This window comes from Triplophysa dalaica, chromosome 25 (genome assembly GCF_015846415.1).
Source record: "Triplophysa dalaica isolate WHDGS20190420 chromosome 25, ASM1584641v1, whole genome shotgun sequence".
Lineage (NCBI taxonomy): Eukaryota > Metazoa > Chordata > Actinopteri > Cypriniformes > Nemacheilidae > Triplophysa > Triplophysa dalaica.
The window spans coordinates 10,915,257-10,939,821 of NC_079566.1; the positions used below are offsets into that span (position 1 = coordinate 10,915,257).

The 24,565-nt window shown below is 35.5% G+C and overlaps 2 protein-coding genes across 3 annotated transcripts; both read left to right on the forward strand.

Annotated features, from left to right (window-relative positions):
• Window positions 1–842: 842 nt before the first annotated feature.
• slc9a3.2 (solute carrier family 9 member A3, tandem duplicate 2) lies at window positions 843–13,916 on the forward strand. 2 transcript variants are annotated; one of them, XM_056742152.1, is made up of 16 exons: window positions 843–1,324; window positions 6,585–6,887; window positions 6,988–7,148; window positions 7,492–7,570; window positions 8,127–8,304; window positions 8,461–8,681; window positions 8,882–9,084; window positions 9,191–9,280; window positions 9,483–9,553; window positions 9,694–9,823; window positions 11,074–11,237; window positions 11,313–11,430; window positions 11,516–11,692; window positions 11,833–11,884; window positions 11,971–12,042; window positions 12,629–13,916. In XM_056742152.1, the coding sequence occupies exons 1-16, from the start codon at window positions 1,060–1,062 to the stop codon at window positions 12,868–12,870; spliced, it is 2,526 nt and encodes an 841-aa protein (XP_056598130.1). In that variant the 5' UTR covers window positions 843–1,059; the 3' UTR covers window positions 12,871–13,916. The 2 variants fall into 2 exon arrangements, with proteins under 2 accessions (XP_056598130.1, XP_056598131.1); XM_056742153.1 differs by having other exon boundaries at window positions 11,316–11,430.
• A 2,796-nt stretch (window positions 13,917–16,712) lies between these two features.
• slc9a3.1 (solute carrier family 9 member A3, tandem duplicate 1) lies at window positions 16,713–23,899 on the forward strand. Its single transcript, XM_056742176.1, has 16 exons — window positions 16,713–17,152; window positions 19,290–19,592; window positions 19,735–19,895; window positions 19,987–20,065; window positions 20,164–20,341; window positions 20,462–20,682; window positions 20,761–20,963; window positions 21,054–21,143; window positions 21,716–21,786; window positions 21,887–22,016; window positions 22,445–22,605; window positions 22,820–22,937; window positions 23,052–23,222; window positions 23,295–23,343; window positions 23,417–23,488; window positions 23,587–23,899. Exons 1-16 carry the CDS (start codon window positions 16,936–16,938, stop codon window positions 23,853–23,855), a joined length of 2,493 nt encoding a protein of 830 aa, XP_056598154.1. The 5' UTR covers window positions 16,713–16,935; the 3' UTR covers window positions 23,856–23,899.
• Window positions 23,900–24,565: the final 666 nt, after the last annotated feature.

Consider the following 24,565-nt stretch of genomic DNA (forward strand, 5'->3'; position numbering starts at 1 on the left):
CACTCAGGAACATACAACAAACAATCATTACTGGAAAATAATGTTGATTATTTAGTCCCAAGTTATTTTTTCAAGGTGTCATGATTCAGAGATTTGAACCGTTATCAGGCGGAATGTTTGACTCCTTGCAAAAAAAAGAATGTGATTCACCACAACTGTGTGATGTATGTCCTGAAGTACAGTTACTTTTATTTCTTTTAATACATTTATTGATCCAATACTCATTCATTAATCAAATTAGTACAATTCATAATAAACTGTTTAAGGAACAATTTATCTTTGGCATGAAGTTCACTATACAGTATGTCAGCAGTGTAATTGAGAAACAGTTCTTTAGAGTTTGACTTTGTGATAACAGATTCCTATAAACACACATCTATGGGGGTACAACGCTTATGACTTCTCTGGTGCTGCGGGGGAGCAATCTGAACATTCTGATCTTCTGAAAGCCATGATAATAAGTCATGTTCGGTGGTCTGTGTCATGATTTGATTTTATAATGATAAAAACAACTTTGATATTATGAGATGAAGCCATCAAATTGTCCTATTAAAATAAATCTGAATGTGAAATTAGAACATTGACTTTAATTACACACATAGATAACATGCGCACATGTAAGGATCATTCAAAGAGGCTCGTTGTTGAGATCACATCTTACATTTTAAAAAGATTGACATTGATTTGTCTCTTTATATTATATACAGTACATGCCTTGTAATTAACCGACGGCCCGAGGTGTGAGATCCCGCCCCCTTCCGCAAAGAAAATTGTCCTTCAAATGTCTCTGGATGAGTCTCGCACATATTTGTCCACACCTGTGAGAAATAACAGGGAGGAGCCAAAGACAAACCCAAAAGGGAATCTTTATTTTGTTAGAGAAGGGATAAGCAGAAGGAATTGACACACTGACATATACATGTCACAGACAATTCCAGACTGACAGAGGAACAGCAAAAGGGCAGAACTTGATCTCAGAAAAGACACATTTGCAAAATGAGACAGAACTGATAAATATAAATAGGTAGAGAAATACTGCTGATACAAACTTGGCAAGAGATGGCCTGTCTAGGGAACTTTGCACTTTTCCTAGTATTATTTGTGATCTTGAATGCACAATGTAGAGCCGTAACAATAGAAGAAAAGGATGAAAATACATTTAAAAATACGCCAACGGATACTGGCTCCACAACCAACACGTCCGGTGGTGGACATGAACCTGCAGCGATCCAAACTCTACCCATTGTCACCTGGAAGTGGCACCATGTGGAAACTCCTTACCTGGTGGCTCTCTGGATATTGACTTGTTGGCTTTGTAAATTAGGTAAGAAACAACAAGTGACCATTATTACAAATTCAATAGCTACATTATTAACAAAGAGGAAATGAAATGACCATTTTGTATTTTATGAGATATGCATTGACTTTAAGTCTAAGTTCAGGTAGTAGCTCACATTGTTTGTGTGTAAAAACACTTATTAGGTCTTACATGGATTCGGTTTTTACACGGATTAAGTTAAAAAGGAAAGTAAGTGTTCATTCATTGCGTTACATACAAGGACCTGACTGACACCTGTCATCTGTTTGCTGATTCATGAGGAACCAACAGAAAATAGCAGGGAAAGTAACAGGGAAATTTACTCGCGGGAAAAAACTCTGAATGCCATCACTATTAAAGACAAGTAGTGTCTACATCTGAAAGCTGATTGTCCAAAGGGAATGAAGTAGGCTACTTTACAACTCTCAAATTCCTACTTGTCCTTAAAGTCCATATAATGTGCTAAAGAATAAAATCACAGTCAAGCTTATTGTCATATTGAATGAAAAGATAGAGATCGGCATTATAAGAATGCGCAACATAAACAAAAAACGATTCATAAATTGTAATAAATTGAAATTTGGATAGTAAAAATTCCCAATAATATGAACATTGTAAACATGCCAATACATCAACAATAGATGTAATTAAATATAATTCTCTGAGTTCCCTCCGTGTTTTAAAAGAGCAAGAAGAAAAAAAAAGAAAAAAACATAGGACGGGCCTCAGCCTGAACACAAATTCACATTTATAGTTGTCTCAGAGGTACAATAGAGTATTCATGTAAGGGCAAACAGGCAAAGCAAGAACATTTCTGGCCTTAAATGTTTACAATGCTTGCTTTTCTCCCACATTTTTACACAAAGCTGCTAAAAATAAGAACGAATAAATAAAGCTGTCCACCTGGGCTACATCGCTCTTATGAAGATTAGAAATGATGATTCATTTGCTTCAACCAATGCCCACCCTTAGATTTACCGTTTATTAATTCACACGTATTTATCTCCGCCACGGTGCCACCTAGTGGAATTGTAGAGGTATTGCAGAGTATAAAAATGACCTTTTCCTTTTTACATGTCAAGGTGACCCTGGCTCTTGTTTCAGAAACACTAAAATTCACAATCTAGAATTTGTAACAGTTAAGGGACAGACAGAGAGAGAGAGAGAGAGAGAGAGAGAGAGAGAGGGAGAGAGATAGAGATATATATAGAGAGAGAGAGAAAATACCAGTGTTGACAGGCTGAAATATAATTTTAGGTAAAAAAAGGGATATTTTTAACTCCACCAAACTCTCAGTCTTGAAGATGAAGTGCCACAGAGACACTTTAGATTATTGAAAGGCTTAATAAACCTTTTAAAGAAGCAAGTATTTTAACATCAAACAATTCAAATCTACACCAGTCCGTCTCCCAGCTTTGTTAACATGGTATGTAAGGTTTATGCACTTTTAGTTAATTCAGACGCCAATACAACATACTGCTAAAGAAAAGAAACAATTATACGCAAACAAACAAACAGCTTCAGACATCTGTAACTTTTCACCTGATGTTACACATAAAGATGAACCCTGTTTGTCTTGTTTATGCCCTCATGATGCTTGACACAAAAGCTCATGACTTTTATTTTCACTAAAAACATAAACCTTTACGCCATGTTGCAGTCTGAAGGTAAATGAGAATGCATGACGGCTTTCCTCAACAGTACGTTTGTTCATGTTTTATGTCAATTGTACCTGGAGTTTAATGTTGCGATTCTTTTTGTGCTTAGATTGGGCGTGCATAAATTCTCTAATAATCTGTTAACTGCCTGTTGGCAAGAATTAAATGAGGTATAAACGCTGATTTAGTTCCAGAACATGAACTGTAACGTCATACTGACGATCATATCTGTGCGGAGACATTATGCTCTCTACCTTCAGAGAAACGATAGCGTTGAAGCAATGCCTTACTGGTGGTTAATAATGTACCACATTAAATAATAAATGACCCGCTTGCATCTTTGACTTTTGTCAAAGGCAGTGTGAAGCTAAATCCTGAGAAATTTTAGGACAAGAGCATTTTGTGATCATCAAAACTGTGCAATATTGTAATCCAGGTTTAGAATGCAACACTCAACAATCTTTATACTTTTGACCTATAACCTTTTCTAACTAACAACCCCCTACCCCCTACCTTTTGGTTTTTGTTGATGTTAAATTGATGAGGGGTCATCAATTTCTACATATTTCTACAATTTCTACGTGTAAATCATAAAATTGTGACATTATAAACTATAGCAATACATTTCTTTTAGTTGCTCTTTTCCATAGCTATGAAAAAAAATCAAAGACCATATCAAAATCATACACGTTAATGAATTCTGTGTTTGGGGAAAACTTTTTTTCTGTATTCTTTAAATTACTTAAAATTTCTCCCAAAATTTAAAATAAAAAAAAAATTCTATTAGCATTTTTTTTGCAGAAAAAATGGAGAAACAAAATAACAGATAATATGCTTTGTATTTTTTTAGACCTCAAATGTCTGCAAAGAAAACAAATATTTAGCAAAAGTTCAAAATTATTTTCTTATGTGAGAACCTTGATTTTTGTCAAAGTTTTCATATGTCTTCCACATTGCTGTTGAATGACTTTATGTCACTCCTGATGTTTGATTTTCAACCTTCAACAGACACTGAACTGGAATGGTCACAATACATCTAGAAATTATAATTAAATGAACATTTTGAATAGTCTCATAATCCACAGATGTATTTAAAAGACTGAATTACTACACATTTGACGTCCAGAAGTTTTGTTAGTTCTCCCAATGCAAAAGACTTGCATAACAGAGAATTGAGACTAAAATGCTGATGTTGATGTTAAAGTACACATTGTACAAATCCTGCATACGGGTAAGGCACCACCGAATGTGAAGCTCGTAGACACAGAGGAGGCACCATATCAATCATTACAAGAAATTTCCACAAAACACGCTTGTTACCATTACAGTATTTATTTTTGTCAAATCATGTTAAAAACATAAAGTCAAGGTCACCCAGAGCAAAAAGGATGTAATTGTTCCCCTGAAGCTGTTACCTGAGGTTTAATAGTAGGTGTAGTTACAGGAACATTCAGTTTAAGCCTGTTCTGTTTGTTAAGCATTACAACCTCCATTGCCCAATGACACGCATGGCAAGATTTTAATTATTCAGTCATAAGTACCCACAATTACATAAAATAAGATCTTTTAAATAATCCTAAAACATAATAGTATTTTTTTGAAAGATTCATAAAATGGCAAAGTTTAGAAACTGTGGACATTCAAAAGTAGAGAAAAATGTTATTGAGAGAAAAGCAACAAATAAAAACAGCAAAGCAGAAAATCTGGCAGAGGTTCATGCTGAATGAATGAAACCCGTTTGTGATCCATGAATGATTGCTTAAACATATTTTTTTCTAGAAAGCAATAAGCAAAGCAAATTGAGTCTTTCGCAGAAATCTTAGATATTCAGGAAAAGCGTATTACTCTCATCAGATTCAAGAGATCTCTTCAATAAAAAGTTTAGGAATAAATAATACATAATAAATTCAAACATTTTCATCTAATACTTGATGAGGACACAATTTTCCAAATTATGCTATCAAATATTTACTTTGTTACTTTCTCCACTTACTGTGTGACAACAATTCAAGGAATCTGGAGAATTCGGAGATTTAGAAGAATCGTCTGGGACGATGTTGATACTTAAAAGAAACTGTAACTGAAAACTCATTAAAACTAACTTTGACACATGCTGTACGAGCAACATAAACTTTCTCTGGGATCAACTTTGATTTATCTCTAAGAATGAATGTTCATCCTAACATAAACCAGATTAACTATAATTTACATAAACATAAACATTGAGCCGGACATGTCCTCCATCCGCCTCCAAACTTCCTGTTCCGTAGAAAAAGTGGAAGCATCATTCAGAGACACAGTTTAACCTTTAGCTCATTTTAAGTCACTAATCTCAAATGAATCACAAAGTTCTAGTGAAGGTTTACATGTCCCTGTTTTTATTGTCTTTATGACTAGGTGAAGAAAACACAAGAAACACTAAATTGTTGTCTTAACAGACAAATATGAAACCAAATGGATGTTTGCACACAATTTATCCAACATCTCTTATTTTTTTCTAAAGAAATTATCTGCTGGAGTTTTACAAGAGATCCTAATGTCCAGCTATGATCAGATTTGATCAGATACCACACTGAAAAAAAGGTTTTTGCTGCTTGTCCAATTTACTCAATTTAAACAAGTTACATCAACAACGTGAATATTTCATGTTCAGTTATGTAACTTAATCCATTCATGTTAAGACTTCATGAATGCTTTGTTTTGAGGTATACCTTTGCTCAACACTGCATTTAAGAGTTTTTTTTTTGTCATTTAGCAGACGCATTTATCCAAAGTGACTTATAGATGAGGGAAAAATTGGAAGGAATTGGAACAAATAAGGACAACATAAAAGTGCAATAAAAACCGGTATCATATAGCCTATCACAGTATGCAGAACTAAGCAGTTTTTCAGAACTGATCGGTCAGGTGTTGATGGAAGAGATGTGTTTTCAGAAAAGCATGCCTTTGGTTAGGTAGTGGGAAGTCAATAGCTATTCTTTCTGAGGTGTTTTAATGTGGCTGAAAATGTTGGCTACAAGTCTATATGAGCTGAGCGTTAAGTTGAGAACTTTTTCAGGTCGCATTTAAAAAAATCGTGGCTTTCCATTGGAAACAATTGCAAAAACACACCAGCAGAAACTCCTAAATGGACACTTCCCCTTACATTTGAGTTTCTGTTAAGATCTATTAGCTTAATATCTTCTTGTTAAAGAAAAGTGAAAGTTTTATGTAGCATTAACAAAAATACATTTTGTTTAAAACGTTAAATGAAAGTATGAAACTTTAACATAATTTAAAATCATGCTGAGTAAACATAACTTTCTTAGAGATTCAAAGATTCAAAGTGTTTTTTGTCATGTACAGTGCAAAAAAACAAAGTTTCCCTGTAAAGTGAAATTCTTACTTTGCTGTCCAGTGTGAATGCCAGAACTAGTTCTGGGCAAACTCTCTGCCTGTCCGGACTGTATGGACAGAACGTGAGTGCAGCAATACATGTTTCAGATAAAATTATCTACATATATCCACATAAAGCTCTTTATCCTTATTGTACAGTTCGGCCTATTTTATGTCGACTATACAATGTGTTAGAATTGAAAGTTAAATAACGTTCTCCTCTGTCTTTCCAGTGTGTGAACTGAACCACAAAATCACCAGTGTGATTCCAGAGAGCGGCGTGCTCATCATCCTCGGATTCGTTTTGGGAGGAATCGTCTGGGGAGCGGACAAGGCTCAGACATTCAAACTGGTCCCTGTCAACTTCTTCTACTACCTGCTGCCTCAGATCATCTTGGATGCGAGTTACTGCATGCCAAACAAGTTATTCTTCAGCAACCTGGGTGCCATTCTGATCCACGCTGTTATCGCAACCTGCTGGAACGCGGCTAGCGTGGGCATTGCGCTTTGGGGCTGCTACGAAGGGGGCGCAATGGGTAAATCACAGTTTTACTTGTCATATCTGTTGCTTGCCATACAAAATGCCTGAAAGTGGACATTTAATGAAAATGCTGCAATAATGTTCTTGGCTCTCAGGGAATTTGGACATCGGCCCCCTGCAGTTCCTGTTGTTCGGTGCTCTGCTGTCAGCTGTGGACCCCGTGGCTGTGATCGCCGTGTTCGAAGAAGTCCATGTGAATGAGGTTCTCTACATCCTGGTGTTTGGAGAGTCGCTGCTGAACGATGGAGTCACAGTGGTGAGACTAACATTGTAGAGAATCTTGTCATGTATTCAATACATAACATCAATTTATCTCGAATTTTGACATGGTCATATAAACTAGACCTTTCTGAGCATGAGGAGCGAAGTTGTTTCACTGTAAAAATATTTTTGACGCCTTGAATTTTAAAGCAATTATATTTCAACTATTTCAAACTTTATCTGGTCGTGAATTGGTATAATAATTAATAATTATAATAATAAGAAGTATTGTGAAAAATATATTTTTTTTTATACATCATGCATGAACCATACACTACCAAAATAGTAGGCTAACTGTTTAATTTTATCTAACATTTCTTTTGATTTCCCCATCAAAGGTGCTTTATAGTGTGTTTGATGCCTTCGTATCATTGGGAGGCCCGAAGATCAATGCTGAAGAGATCATCAAGGGCATAAGTATTAACACAATTATTCAACAAAAACACACAATACAAACTGCGAAGTCTTCTACTGTGCATTACGTTGCTATTTTGCACTCAATTTTAAAACGTGGCAATATGTGCTTGAAAATTTGAGTAAACACTACATTTTGGAATGTACATGTATTTAGTATTTTACAGTTGGCACCAACAAGACATCTAAATTATCCCAGCATGAATAATAAGATTTATGTGCACTCTTAAAAAAAATCTGTAAAAATAGGGCAGAATATACTGCATTAATATGAAGGAATTTTCTACGTTTTCCACATTTTGCACTGCAGTAAATTACATTTTAACATGAAAGGAAAGATCCTTAAAAGAAAGGAAAATGTACTTGGTAATTTTCTGCCCGTACTTTATCTGTTTTTGTGCGGGATTTGTTTTACAGTGTGGAGCATCTTGTGTGCTTTACCAGATATGAAATATGATGTCATGTTCAATATTTCAAATCGTCTAATCGTCTACTGTATAAACACCGTCTTGCTCATTCTGCCTTTTCGCAACTGACCCTATGGACCGTTTTCTTCTAGTTTCGTTCTTTGTGGTGGCGTTTGGAGGCTCGTTCCTTGGTGTCGTATTTGCAGTTATAACTTCCATGTTGACTAGGATCACCTATAAAGTTCAGGTCATTGAAGCTGGTTTCATCATCGTCATTGGCTACCTTTCCTACCTGACGGCAGAGATGCTGTCACTCTCGGCAATCCTTTCGTAAGATCGTCTTATATTAATTGTCTTGAAGCTGTTTTAACATTTTAATATGTATACAATTTGACATGCTGTGTAAGGTAGTGAAAAAGGGTCTGTTTTCTAAAAGAGGAGTGTTTTTTAAGAAATTAATGTACAGCTATCTTTTTTATTTGATAGGATTACCTTTATGGGGGTCTGCTGTCAAAAGTACATCAATGCCAACATGGATGAGAAATCGGTGACAACGTTACGTTACAGCCTGAAGGTGATGGCCAACGGCTCAGAGACCATGATCTTCATCTTCCTGGGAGTTTCAGCAATCGATAAAAACATCTGGGTTTGGAACACTGGCTTCATCCTTCTCACCATCCTATTCATTATTGTATTTAGATTCATGGGTGAGTCAGACTTCAAGAGTCTTAAATAGATTTTAAAGTGTGAATAAAATATGCAAATGTGTTTTTATAATACCTTATGCTAATGGCGCTGTTCAGTCACAAGGTCAATTTGGACATTCAACATGGGTTCTCTCAAGAATAACAGCAGATTTTAACATAGTAGTTCCACGAAAGCCTGAATGAGTCATTCCTTTCTGCAGGTTGTTTTTTCCTCAACTGGATCTTAAACCAGACTAGACTGATTCCCATTAGCTTTACGGATCAGCTCGTGATGAGCTACGGTGGTCTGCGAGGGGCGGTGGCTTACGGATTGGCCGCCCTTTTAGATGAGAAAAAGATCCCGGAGAAGAATCTGATGTTGGGTACCACACTCATCGTGGTTTATTTCACTGTCGTTCTTCAGGTGTGGCCCTTCAACCGCCCACTCACAACCAGTGCTTCACAACACTAGTTGATTTTGCATGTTGATTTTACTCATCTGGTAATCCCTGTCTGTGCTGTTTCTGTAGGGAATCACAATGAAACCACTGGTTCAATGGCTTAATGTTAAAAGGTCAACGAAGTCTGACCTCACACTCAATGGAAAGGCGAACAACAGGGTAACTATTAGTCATGGATGGAACTGATTATTTACAGTATCATGCATGTTACGTTTACATTTATGCATTTATCCAAAGCAACTTATATCGCATTTAAGGTAAATATTTTATTAGTGTGATCTGTGAGAATCAAAGCCACAATGCTCTGTTGCAGGAACATTTGCAAATGAATATATTTCTGGTTTTGTGTGTCTCTCTTTAGGTATTCGAGCATGTAGTGACAGCAATGGAAGACATCTGTGGACGAATGGGAGATAACTGGTGGACCAGAAAGTAAGCAATCTGATAGTTCAGAGAAATAAGATAAAACCTATACATATTATATAATCAAATATTAATAAAATCATAAATATGCTAGGAGTGTATGTGTGTGTGAGAGAGATAAATTTCCTTAATTTTTTTCGCTTTTACAGTTGGAACCACTTTGAGAAAAAATACGTCTGCTGGTTACTAATGAAGAAAGATGCAAGAAAGATAAACGATAAAATCTTAGGTGCCTTCCACACGCTCAATATGGAGGACGCCAGAAATTACGTCCTTGAGGTTACGATTTTTTTTTTACTGAGTCAGCATGAAATCAACAGTTTTAATTTATTACTGTATTGTTTCTTCGCGTTTTGTATGGTATTAGTGAATTTCAGTTCATGTGCTGATCTAATAACACATACTTCATTACGACCTGATCTCACGGGTGTTTATATGAAATTATACAAGGTGGCTAGCTCTTATGAATTCGGACGTTGTGAATTGCACAAAAGCGTACGATTACTAGAAAAAAGCAATACTGAAGGCCCGCCCCTAAACCTTACAAGATGAAAGCAAATTGTACTAAAATGTATGAATAAGCTTGTACAATTTCATATGAATTTGCCCAAATTAGTAACATTGTAAAACAGTTACGTTTTCACCGCAAGATTGTGTTGTCAATTACATTGTTGTGGTAGTAAGTAACAAAAAAGTTGTGTAATAATCTTCTAATTTTTTTTAGTAAAATAGGCACATTTTTCTAAGAAAGTTTGCTTCATGCTAATTTTAACTTTCTATTGAAGTCTTTTTAAGTAAAGTCTTTTCAAGTTGCGGCCAAGTTTGCAGTGCCTCCAGGCAGCTATTTCAGTCATACTCATAGACTGTGAAAAATATGGACGTAGTGTCTGTGACGTAACTCGTAGGTTTGTAAAGAGTAAAAATGAAGCCTAAAGTAGCATAGTTGCCATCTTGGCATCACGCATCACTCCCGGATAATCGAAAATGGACAAAAACTGGGACGTGGTTAGAGCTGAGGAGCCTAGTTTGCTGAAACCACATGTCACATAGTGGCCACGCACCTATATTGCAGAATTTTAAGGCTTAATATAAGTTAAATGCATGAGTTATACAAAAATTCACCCTCCTCACAGTTGTCATGAAGGGTAAAATTAGATATCTAGAGCAAAATATTTTTTTGTACCAGGATGCAAACGTGTTTTTCCTGCTTTAAAGTTGCCCGTTTTAACATGGAGCTCAATAAGATTGAGCAATTGGCTTCACGAGAGAGATCGGAAGGTTGCCCTTCGGTCAAACTACATCCCATCTAAGTGAATGGAAAAATAAATAGTTGGAGATTATATCTCTAAAATCAAAATGATCACAATTCAAAATAAAACAACATGAACTGACCAACAATTACCTTGAACATGTTCAAATGTATAAGTTTATTTCTAAAACTGAATTGCCCTAATAATTTACACCTTTGCCAGTTGTTCGACAATATATCATCAACAATACAGTTAATGTTCCTTATTTTTCACTTTTAGAATGAAGTAAACGGATCTCTTGGTTTTATTCGTAATTATGACGCAGCCAATGTAGACTTTAAAGAGAAGATTGCTTTCGACTACGCAAACATCATGCCCAACATCATGGCTGACATGTCAGATTATGACTTTAACATCGAAAACGTTCCTGTGACCTCTATCATGTAAGTAGTCAGACAGATATGTTGCTTTGGCAATCGAGGCACAATTAATGATGAATATCATTTCTGTCCGATCAGAAGGAACCCAGTCCCCTCGGTATCCATGGACATCAATGAACAGGACATGAGGAACATTAATGGAAATCTCACTGCCCATCAAATTCTAGACCAAAACCTGTACCAGAGCAGAATGCATGTAAGGACACCCACACATGAAATCTAATCATCCATTTGACAAACATGACCATATTCCATTTATTCAATCCATTATTTCCCTGCAGAACCATCCCGCATACAGCCGCAGTAACTATAACACTACACAGAACCCGGTGGAGGTTCAGGAGATCTTCCAGAGGACCATGAGGAACCGACTGGAGTCCTTCAAAGCCGCAAAGAGAGGTATCAGCCCTGCCAACAAAAAAATCTCCAAACATTCCAAGAAGGACTCAACAATGAAGGTAGAACATCTGCACGTCCAAAAGTAACGTTTGTCGAAACAATCTTTCGAAAAATAATATTGTGAATTATAAAATGAAGGAAATACTTATGAAAGAATACTTACTTCACATTATTTCATATGCATTATATGTTTTTTCAGACAAATGGAAAGCCTGTAGATCCTCACAGAACCCATCCATTTGGAGATGAAGGTAAGATTCTTCATGAGCATGACTTAGTAATAACTGTAACTTATGCTTAATGTAGGATTCATATTATTTTTGTTTTGTCTGATCAGATTTTGAGTTTTCTGCAGACAGTGCCTCAAGCAGTGAGGCTGCTGCCAATTTTCCCGGAAGAAGATCTGGAGGTAATCATACATTATGTAGTAAAAATAAATGTTACATGCACAGTTCCAGTCAAAAGATTAGGATCACTTGAAAAAAAAATTCTCATGATAAAATCTATTAATCTCAAGGCAGTTTTTCAATGTTTGAAATCAATTTTGTTGACAAAAATATACTAAACATATTAATTAATTTAATTGGAAAACATAATTATTGTTAAAAATAAGTATTTTTGAAATGGATTATTTGGACATAAAAAGCAGTCAATAAGAGTCCAGCATAGATTCAATTTCTTCATCTTTTTGGTAGTGTAAATGTAATTGTAAAGACAAACTACTGTTAAACACAGATTTAAATCTATATATGACACTAGGATAATGGTTAGTTGGGAGAAATGTATTTAAAAAATCTAACCAAACTTTTATTTTGATGAGAAGTATTTATTTACCCTAATGCTGTATAATTCCCCGAATCTGTGTGAGTTTCATTGCATTGATAAGAATGGCCTGTACATTCTTTAACATGTCTGGCTTTGTGCTCCACAAAAGCCTTGAATTTGAAACAACGTGAAGATTATTTCAGGATCATACTGACCTCTTATTTCTTCAGCTGGTATAGTCAATCCTGCATTCATCCATGAGATGGAAACCCCTTCTCCTATGAGAAACCTACCGCAAACCCAAACCGGAAACAGCAGACTCCCTTTGAAACCCACCGACCTCAGAGGTCTAACACCACCGAGAATGACCAACCGCTCCACAGACTCAGTTATGATGGCTGATGCTTCTGTCAATGAAAAGAAACCTGAGAAGCCTGAGGATAAACCTGGATCACATAATACCAAATTATAATACAAAAAATAATCCCATCCGCCAACATTAATTTACCATGTAGCTGATTAGATTCATGTTATCATGTGACCAGAGATTTGAACTTTGTGAGTATATACAGTACAAACACAGCATTAAACTTAAAAAAATGCAATCTGCCATAATTTACTCTCAATCGTGTCATTTAATTTGCATGGTAGTAAATGACACCTAAATTTCCAAACTGTCTTTCATACAACGAAAGTACCTCAGCCATCCCTGATCTCCATTTGTTGTCATGGTATGGAAAAAGGATCTATAGATTGTCATAGCATGATCATCTTTTGGGTTCTGCAGAAAGGAAATCATATTGAAATTAATTGACATGAATGTTAGTGTATGTATAGAATTTTTGTTTTTGGTGAATTCCCCTGGTACTTTAAAGTTCTGTATTGACCTTCTCTTAAATGTTTTGCTATGCGTATTGTTGGTAAAGGAAACAAAATACAGAGGTGATGTATTAATTGCCAATAAAGTACTTGTATTAGATGTAATAGAACATACAACTCTTTTAAGTCCACATTGTGGTGGATACTGTAATGGCACTTTAATGACCGCATGCAAAAAAAGGGATTACTTTAATAGTGGCCAGATTTGTCTTGTCCGCAGTTCTGTGGCATATTTCGAGCACTCTGCATAATTTGACCCTTTCCTGGCTAAAATATAAAATGATGTATTACTTTACTATTGGTCTATTGGTGGTAATTTATTAAACAATGTGCCTAATTCTGTGGGCTTTGCTTAATACTATCATAATATAAAGTCTGACTATTCTGCATTTCTGTAATCTTACAATGGTTTGGTTATTTAATCATTGATTTTACCATAAATTATTTTTTGCAACAATTACACACATTAAAATAACTAATGTATAATACTTTTTAAAAATCTTTATAAATTGATATACATTCCCCTCGGTCTTGAGCTTTGTATAAAATTTTGCTTTAACTTATGTTAAACTTTTATTTAGGAACAAATTCAAGGAAAAATTTGAATGTTGCAAACGGGCGAATAAACACTGAAGTTAAGGTGTATTCAGTGTGAATTCTGTGTCGAAACAAACTCAATACTGCAAAATAATGAGAAACAGTCAATATTATTTTTCTTATTTAGGCCTATATATGACTGATGACTTAAAGGTGCTGTGTGGGATGTTTTGGAGGATCTATTTACAGAAATGCAACATAATATACATACTGTAAATGTCTTCAGAGGTGTATAAAGATCTTAAATAATGTAAAGTATTATGTTTTTATTACCTTATACCGCTGGTCCACTTATACATAATTCACCATGTTGTTTCTACTGTAGCCCTAAACAGACAAACTGCTCTACAGAGCATTTCGTAAATATGTTATCTCCTTCGGCAAAGAAGCAAGAAATCTAGGTTCTGTACAGCCACCATGGAGCTTTGAAAGGGAGAGGGCTGGTGTGAACCGTTGGTTGCAATTCTCAACCTCACCACTAGATGCCACTGAATTTCACTCGCTGGACCTTTAAAGTTTTACGTGCGTAAAACAACAATCAGAACTCTTGAGACAAAACACATTTTGCAGCTGCGTCTCTCATGTACCAAATTCATTAAATTTAACCATGATGTACATTTCATGATGTAGCAGTATAAATCTAAAAATAAATTCCAGGACAAGCTAGTCTGTAACGTTATGCCCACGTTGTTCTAACTTACAGCTTTTTAATCATTTAAACTTCATTTTTGGTCAACATTTCCTCTGAAATGTGTGACTTGTGTGAGTATATAATGTTCAGTAACTTACGCATCTTGATATTAGTTTAAGGTCGACACGAGAGCGTCGTGTCAAAAGCAAACATCCAGCTCATTTTTTTTATAAATACCACTAATGTTCGGTGACGGAACTTAGATTTAAGAGTCTTTTAGACGAGAATGTTGTTGTTAAGAACTCAAATACGTGATTTATATATAAACATAACGCCTCTTTGAGATTTTGTTAAGACGCTGTCGGAGGTGTGAGCTTCAGGCTGTCAGCGGTCGTGTCTCCGTGGAGAGCAGCTCTATCTCGGCCATTGCTTCGGGAATAGCCGCTGGCTCTTATAACGTTAGGCGTTAACAATGCGATATAGTTAATTTGGGGTATATGAGACGAAAAATTGTTGCTCTTTTTAGACTTCTACTTATTCCCGAGTGTGTCGAATTAGTTAAGAGTTGTGTTAACGTTTATAATATTATTTTTTTAAGACTGTATTTCACTTTCTGTACTAGAGCCCACTCTTCTTTTCCCCCCCACTGACAGGTTGCAGAATAACAGCTAATATTAATGGATCATTCCATTCAAGAGAAAGTCAACTGGAATGTGGATGTTTTCATAACAGGCTTAAAGGTAAACATTATTTAGGTAAAATGTTAATGTACTTCTTTATATGTTTATTATAATCCATTGTGCTCTGGGTAGCCCAGTTTCCTTACATTCTTCTCTTGTCTCTTTTCTTGTCTCTTTTTCTCTTTATAGTTGAACAAATTGATAAAGAAACCCTCCCGCTGAACATCCACTTCCAAAAGTGCACGCCACACTGTTGTTTACAACTCCCAGGAAAAGAATCCTCTTTAGTAAGACTGCTGCATGGATATGTCAGGTTAAGTAGTGCTGAAACCGAAAGAACTAACACTCTTTAAAATGTTTTGTGAGTTTATATGAAGAGGAAAGTTACGGTGTCCCTTTTTCACATCCATAACGCTTGTTTATTTCTTTTTTTATAGAAAACTTGTGCATAGACTTATATTTTATCATATAAATGCGGTTCTATCAACAAGGGTTTAGTAAAATACTTTTTATAGTGTTTTGAAGTGTTAAGTTGTCTAACTATTTATATTTACTTGTGCCACTTTAATAACCTTGTTAAATGTATATGTTAAAATCTAAACTAATGTAATTTATTGAAGTTAATTTTCTTTAAATATGTATAAACATACATTTCATCAAAGTGTTTTATATGCCATTTTATTGTTCATTGAGCATAACATATTGCATGTTTTTATGAATTCCTTTTGTCTTGCATTTTGATCCTTAATAAAACTATTGATTCTTACTGATGCCTCGAGTATTTCTCTGTGATTTTGTTATTATTATTTTTAAACATTTCGGGTTTGTTTTAAACCATCAATGTAATTTTTAGTACAACCAATGGCATTGTCCTATATCAGCATGTCTCCATACCATATATTACAGATCTCTGATGTGCTGTTATGTAACGTAAATGTTAAACCCTTCCACTTATTTCTCAGGTCAGTAGCTTTTACTGACACGCGCGCACACACAGGCACAGGCTGTACTAATGACTTCCTTTATCACGTCACATTCGGACTGGCCCAAACAGTCATTGTTTAACTCAAATGTGTGAAAACCTTCTTTTTAGAATTGCACACCCCACCTAAAGTCAGCAATGTGATCTTACAGAATAAAATTGTTTAACACCTTTATGACAAAATATCCCTTGAATTGAAGATTTTATTATATTTTTAATTCATTTTATTTGATTATACTTATGGACAGTAGCAAGCTCCACATAGAACCATTTAAAAATATACTTGAAAACTCACAGTGAAATTTTCTGTGAACATGTACTGACAATATAGAGGTAGAATTGGGAAAGAATAGACAAGAATTTGTGCACCAAAATATCCTCCAAAAGAAACAAAGTGTCATTCATTGTAACAATGCGGCGGAACAGACGGTTATTGTTGACTGAACACTAACCAGCGTGAACTCCAGGGGAAAGTTTTAAACAGAAGCATAAAGAGTAATGATCAAAAACGTGACACTCGGGGGGACGTACTGTAGATCTCAGCCCACTTTCTGTGTAACAAATTAAAAGCCTTCAGCGCTTATATTATACCCACATTGCACAGCACCTCTCCTGGACTACAAAGGCAGAGAAACTAATGGAAGACCAGCAAGAGAAGAACACGGCACTCTGGGACCTTCTAATGGAAGTTTAGTACATAGTCTGTATGTATATTTGTCCAGGACAACCACATTACACACTGTGAATCATTGTCACTCAAGCTTCACAATGTCAACCTCTGTCGGCTTCTACCTGTGGAGGACAGTTTTCATTCTGTGTCTGGTAAACCCTTTAATGCAAGGTCTAAATGGAGAAGAATCTAACCATCATCATAAGGAAACCAATATCACGGGACTTCAAATAGTCAAATTTCAATGGCATCACGTGGAGGCGCCGTACCTGGTGATACTGTGGGTATTTGTGGCAGGTGTGGCAAAACTATCAGGTATGCAACTTTAGAGTAAAGGTGTCAAATTTTAATATACCTGTAAGATTCTACGCTAAGATTTGACGATAAAATTGCACAGTTAATGAATTTCTAAACTAACAATTTACTGGACTGCAACTATAACCTATGCAACCTTACTGCAAGTTATCCAACAAATACATATATTTTGTTTCGAAAATAGACATGAAAACAAGCATCATTCTTTAAGAATGAACTAAATTTAACAAGACGATACAGTTTAGTGCATTCCTGCAAAATATCTCTTTGTAACAAGTATAACAGCACGAGAAGTGTACAAAAAGATTCAGATAAAACAAGGCTTGGAACATATTGATACCATGTAATGGAATGGAAAATAATTGCAAATAAACAGTTTGCATTATAATGATTAATTGTATTAAATAATTACGAGTAAAAAGTTTTACATGTTTTTATATGAATGACATTTACACCATTTAAAATAACATTATTGTTTTACTCAATTAACTGTGGCTCATAATGACCAATTCATTCACATCTTGTGAACATGTTTTCAAAGTTTAGAAAATCTTTAAATAAGGACATCTATAAAAAGCATATATTATAGAAAAAAAGCATAAAATAGTTAGTTATACAGTATGTATTTTGTATGTGGAACAAAATATCAACATTTTAAATGATCACAAACAAAAACATACATTAGCTTCATCTTAAATGAATTACAAACTGTTAAACTTTGCTGTAGTTTTGCAGCAGGTTTGCCAGTAACTTATTGTAGACTTAATTTACAATTTTGTTTTAAAAATAAACTTACCTATTTCTTATATATTCTTTCATAAAACAAGACTAAATATATAAAGTCCTTTTTCTTGTTGTGTAAATGTATCATAATATAAGTCGTTTCAAATATTTATACTAAAAACAAGAAAAAAATGCTTAGGAAGAATGTCATTTTTTGCACTGTTGCTGTGCTGATGCCAGTAAAGTCTCTCCTTGTTAATTTTGAATCTCAAAAGTCAAAATGTTTTAATTTTGGTTAAAGTAAAGTTTAACTCAATTTGAAAACCGTATTAAAGGGAAAGAAATAAAATCTACAGTAAATTACTGCACACTGTAAATAACAATTTGAGCCAACGTTAAAAATGAGGCAACCTGATGCAGTAAGACTTTTGTGCTGAATCAAACTTATATTATTTAATTCTTCAAAGTAATGATACTTTGTTTATGTAATGCCCATTGTCTTATTTTTCTGATAAATATATTATTGTCTCACCAATTACTGTTGTTCAGGCAATAAATATATTTCTGTTGTGTGGATGAAAAATATTAAATGAGCAAAATGAAATATTCCAAGTACTCTTTAAGTACTGTTAAATATAAAAATAAACAAATGTATGTGTCTTGTACTACAATTGTAAATGTTTGCTGCCTCAAACAGACCCAAACTTTGACTAAATAACTGTTTAAACAGTTTGTGTTGATTGTTTCTTTCCTGGCTTTGTCAATGTGTCGTGCACTCAACATTGAACACACAAATCTCAACCATGGTAACAATCAAAAACCATCATTCATTAATAGAACTATAAACTCAACAGATAACAAACAGTAACAACGATTTTAAAGCATAAATTAACTAAAACTCTAATCTTTAAAAGAAAAAGAAAAAAGAAACACAGAATTGAACATGCTGCAATGCATCTTGGGAACTTTCAAACTCAATATTGCTTGTTCAGAATACACTGTTTTGTAAGTTGGGCAAACTTTCTGACGCATTTCGGCCCAAAACAAATAATCTTTGTTAGAAACATGTTTAGGCAACTTTTGTTCAGTGTATGCAAAACAATAATTTGACTTCTTTAACTAAAAATGTTATGTTCAAGTTACTTATTTATCATTGTAAGGAGAACATTTTGCAAGTTGGATTTTTTACAGTGTGGCAAACCTGCTGCAAAACTACAATCAGTGTGGTTCAACCCTTTTACTAACTCAATCTGTAACTTCAGAGTATCTGTTGTGTTAGATCTGTTTAAATCTGTCATTTATTCACTTCTTGTTTATTACATAATACAATTCCATCCATTTTTTCATTTTTAACTTTTAACAGCACACTATAACTAAAACATGCATGCCATGTATTCTTTGTCTGTCTCTCCAGTGATTGAACTAAACCTCAATGTCACCAGTGTGATTCCAGAAAGTGGCATGCTCATCATTATAGGATTTATTTTGGGAGGAATCGTGTGGGCAGCGGACATGGAGCAGACTTTCAAACTGACACCAACCATCTTCTTCTATTACTTACTTCCCCAAATCATCTTGGATGCGAGTTACTTCATGCCCAACAAGCTCTTTTTCAGAAACCTGGGTTCAATTCTCATTTACGCTATCGTTGGAACGTGCTGGAACGCGGCTGCCGTGGGCCTCTCGCTGTGGGGCTGCTATGAGGCGGGTGCCATGGGTAAATCCAAGTCTTTTCCTGCTTTTTTCAATTGAATATTTATTCATGTATTATACAATGCACATTATCACAGACACTCACACGGCACATACAACATGACGGACAAAAATACGATTCATTTCTGAATTTATGTGGTCATCAGGTCAAATGGACATTGGTCTTCTGCAGTTCCTCCTGTTTGGTAGTCTGATCGCTGCTGTGGACCCCGTGGCAGTGATCGCTGTTTTTGAGGAAGTGCATGTGAATGAAGTGCTCTTTATCCTGGTGTTTGGAGAATCACTGCTCAATGATGGAGTGACAGTGGTAAGAGATGATTTCCATAAAAGCTAATGCAAAAAATTCCATTAGCACATTATCTCTTAACATATGTTATCATAATTTTGTGCCTTTGTAGGTGCTTTACAATGTATTTGATGCCTTTGTTGCTCTTGGAGGTCCAAGGATTAACGCCACAGAGATATTCAATGGCATAGGTATGAATATTTAACTCCGCCCTCTTTTGCAATTTCACAAGAAATTCTCCAACTGTCCAATTTTTTGATTGTTCAACTGTTTTGTTTTTTCTTTCTAGTGTCATTTTTCGTGGTGGCTTTTGGAGGTTCGTTTCTTGGGATTCTATTCGCTGTTCTGCTGTGCCTGCTCACCCGGCGCACCAAAAACATTCAAATCATTGAAGCTGGCTTTATCTTTGTGGTTGGATACCTGTCGTACCTGACAGCAGAGATGTTATCCCTTTCTGCAATACTTTCGTAAGCGTCTTTTAAACAATGTAACATTTTTAAATGTATACGCGTTTACACTCATATTCATAGGAATTTATATTTAAATACTTTAAGTTCCCATGATCTTAATGTTTTCCTGCATCACAGGATCACCTTCTGCGGGGTCTGCTGTCAGAAATACATCAACGCCAACATGGTAGAGAAATCCGTAACAACAGTCCGTCACACCATGAAATTGTTAGCGAACGGCTCCGAGACCATTATATTTCTATTTCTGGGCATTACAGCAATTGATAAAGCCATCTGGGTTTGGAACACTGGCTTCATAATACTCACGCTGATCTTTGTCTTCATTTACAGAATCATAGGTAAGACAACTTTGTATCCGACAGAGATGATCATTTGGTTTTGAAAAAAACTCATGCTCGGGAAATGTGTGTGTGCAGGTGTTTTCTTTCTTACCTGGATCCTCAATAAGTTTAGGCTGGTTCCCATAGAGGTCATCGATCAGGTTGTGATGAGCTACGGTGGCCTGCGGGGGGCAGTGGCATATGGACTGGCAGCCATGTTGGATGAGGACAGGATAAAAGAGAAAAACTTAATGATTAGTACCACGCTTATCGTAGTGTATTTCACCGTCATTCTTCAGGTACAAACTATTCCCCCACCCGTTTTCAATCAAAATGATGAAAACCAAAATTAAACGGATTATACCTTAAAGTTAAAATGTGTTTTTCAGGGAATCTCGATGAAGCCATTGGTTCAATGGCTTAAGGTGAAACGGGCGTCTCATTCTGACTTGAAACTTGTGGAAAAACTGAACAATAGGGTAACTATCGATTCTTCTAAGGGCGGATTTAGGTGGTCAGGGGCCCCTAGGCTGCTCTTAGTGTGAGGCCCCCCCTAAGGTGGCTTTAAGGTGCCATTCACACTTGCAGTTTAGTTCAGTACGGGGCACGGTTTGCACCAAAATCCCAAATTTCACATCTATCCAATCACAGGCTTATTTTTTTGGTATATTTTCTATGGGCAAATAAGGGTCTTTTTTTGTTCACGTGAAGTACACGTCCATATAACTCTGGAAACTGAGCGTGAAAAAAAATTGTCCCATTGAAGTTGCTGTACTGTAGCAGGCCATCCACTCAAAAATAAAGTTTTTATATATATACGGTAGTAAATTTACAAAATATCTTCATGGAAGATGATCTTTACTTAACATCCTTATGATTTTTGGCATAAAAGACCACAATTTTGACCCATACAGTGGGTTTTTGGCTATTACTAAAAATATTGCTCCTTAAGTCTGGTTTTGTAATCCAGGGTCACAAATGGTTTTACGGAATAAGATGTAAGATATTTAGTGAATTATTTTTGTGTAATGGTGTCCTTATACCCACATAGGCTTTTGACCACATATTGGCGGCAGTTGAAGACATTTGTGGACGTATTGGAGATAACTGGTGGACAAGAGGGTGAGTGTTCCTCAATTTCCTGCTTATGATAAATTCTTTTATCGGTGTATTGTATATGAGGTTATGTTAACATATATCTCTCCATTGGTCTTTCTTTTAGCTGGAACAGGTTTGAGGAAAAGTATATCAGCTGGTTGTTGATAAAACCTAAAGCTAGAAAGAACAGAGATTACCTCTTTAGTATCTTTCACAAACTCAATCTGGAAGATGCCATCAACTATGTCAGTCAGGTAAGAATGTGGGACCTTCTTAAACTACAATCCTATTGCTTTCATAAAACTGCAAGCATATTCCAGAATAGATGTTTGCAACTTTGCACGCAAACATAGTGAAATGAGAGCATTTCTATGAGTTACTGTTATCTCAATTAACATCAACACTATTTAAATTTGGGCTTTAAGATCATCAGTACATGGCCAACATTATTCCAATATCTGTTTAAATTTCTATTATTATTCTTTAAATAGACGATGCTATCAACAAAGTCCATCTTTATTTTTTTTGCCATAATTTAAATCACAAGTAATTTTGTTACCATGTCTCATATAGTATTAACACGATATCAATAAATTATTGTCAATGCAAGCATCTTAAAAATTCAGCTAATTTACCTTAAAAATGTATATTACAGAAATGTCTGTCAATTTTCTTTACCCAGGGTGAACAACAAGGTTCTCTGGCCTTTGTTCGGAGTGAGCAGGCAGCAAACATAGATTTCAAAAAGCAGTTTGATTCAGAATTTGGTGACATGATGCCTGATATGATGGGTGATATGAATTATGAGAAGGGAATCGAAAACAATGCCGTCACCTCCTTTGTGTAAGTGTACTGAATGTTTTCAACAAATTGCTAGTTTTCCAAAATTATTACATACAGGTATAATAAAAAACATTACAACCATTAGAAATGTACTGAAAGGTTAATATATCTAAACTTGCTTGGATTGCAATGCCCATACCAATGAGAGTGGCTAAATGAACGCTATGGCTTAAGGTTCCATCGGTTAACATTGTTTTGTATTTTCTTGAATTAGTAGAGACAGCATTCCCTCTGTGTGCCTTGACATCCATGGACAAGACAGGAAGAAATCGGTTGATGACTTTAATGCCCATCATCTTCTACAGCAACATCTATACAGAAGCAGAAAACATGTACGAAATTCTCCGCTCTACTTATGAAATGAGTGAATGCGCTACGTTTCTTTAAAAATGGAAAACACTCGGATTACCTAAACAGCCACGTTCATATCCTGTCTTTCTATTCAGCACCGTCACAAATACAGTCGTAGTCACTTTAGCATCAACCAGAGTGCGGACGAAATGCAGGAGATCTTCCAGAGGACCATGAGGAGCCGTCTTGAGTCCTTCAAATCTGCTAAAATGAGTGTCAACCCGGCCAAAAAAATCAAGCACTACAGGAAGGACCCGACACATATGGTAAACATTGTCTTTCAACTTCTAATAATACATTTTTGTGTTGCATCTCTCATGTTATTAATACATTTTCAGATGGGTAATGGACACGCAGAGAGTGCAGACAATCTTTATAAAGTTGAAGGTATCTCAGTCTCCATCAAACCATTAATGCATTCATCCATTTATAAACTGTCTAAGTGTATTTTGTGTTTTAGGCGACACTGCTTTGAATAGTGAGACAAGTGCCAAAAAAAAACATTTCACATTAGACACATACAGAGTGAAAGGTGAGCAAATACTTTGTATATAACAATTAACGTTCATAAAATACCATTCAAATTATATAGAAAGCAATTGTGTATGTTTCTTATATGCTCCACTGAAGCTGGCATAGAAAATCCAGCATTCATGCCAGATATGGACATGGACACAGCCATGCAAAGCCCGCCCTGGTTAACAGAGACAGAGATGGACACGGTTGTCGCACCTTCCCAAAGGGCCCAGCGACGCCTTCCTTGGACTCCCAGCAGGCAGCGGCGACTGGCGCCGATGAGGATCAGCAACAGTTCCACAGACTCCTTCCTCATGGCTGATGTTTTCATAACTGAAGATGTGTCTGAGGAACCGGATCAAAAAGACCAAACAAAAATGTAACGACCTGTTTTGTTCGTGAAAATAAATCTGAAAAACTTGTGTGAGCACATGTATCATAACTGATAGTGCGAATAATACCAGTGAGTTAACATGGACCAAAATTCCCACTGATGGTTTCCAGCATCTTCAACATCTCAAGCAATGTTGTGTGGTAAAGTGCCGTAAAGGGATGCACTTTGTGCAAGCAAACAAATATATAAATAATGTACTATCATGGAAAATACTAGAGCTTGTAGTTTCAATGTTAAGGGGATAGTTCGCCCAAAATAATTAATTATTTACTCATCATGTCATTCCAAAAGAATTCTTCTTCTATAAGCCACAAAAGAAGATATTTTGAAGAACACTAGTAACCAAACAATACTGGATCCCATTGACTTCCATTTTACATACCCAAAATCACGTACACATTTCTCAAAGTATCTTCCTATGAGTTGCACAAAATAAAACGTGTCATACAGGTTTTGAATGAAGTGTGTGAATAAATTTGAACAATCTTTGGGTGAACCGTCCAATGTAACAAAGGCGAAAAAAATTAAATGTATTTAACTATTTGAAGAATTTATATGTTTCTTAATAATGCATTTCCTAATATTCTCTTTCTATAAACCCTTAAAATGAGAGGTGATATTAGTCTTATAGTATGCATGTACAGATGCTTAAAATAATTTTGAGAATGGATATTAATTTGTTTTATCATGTAATGTAAA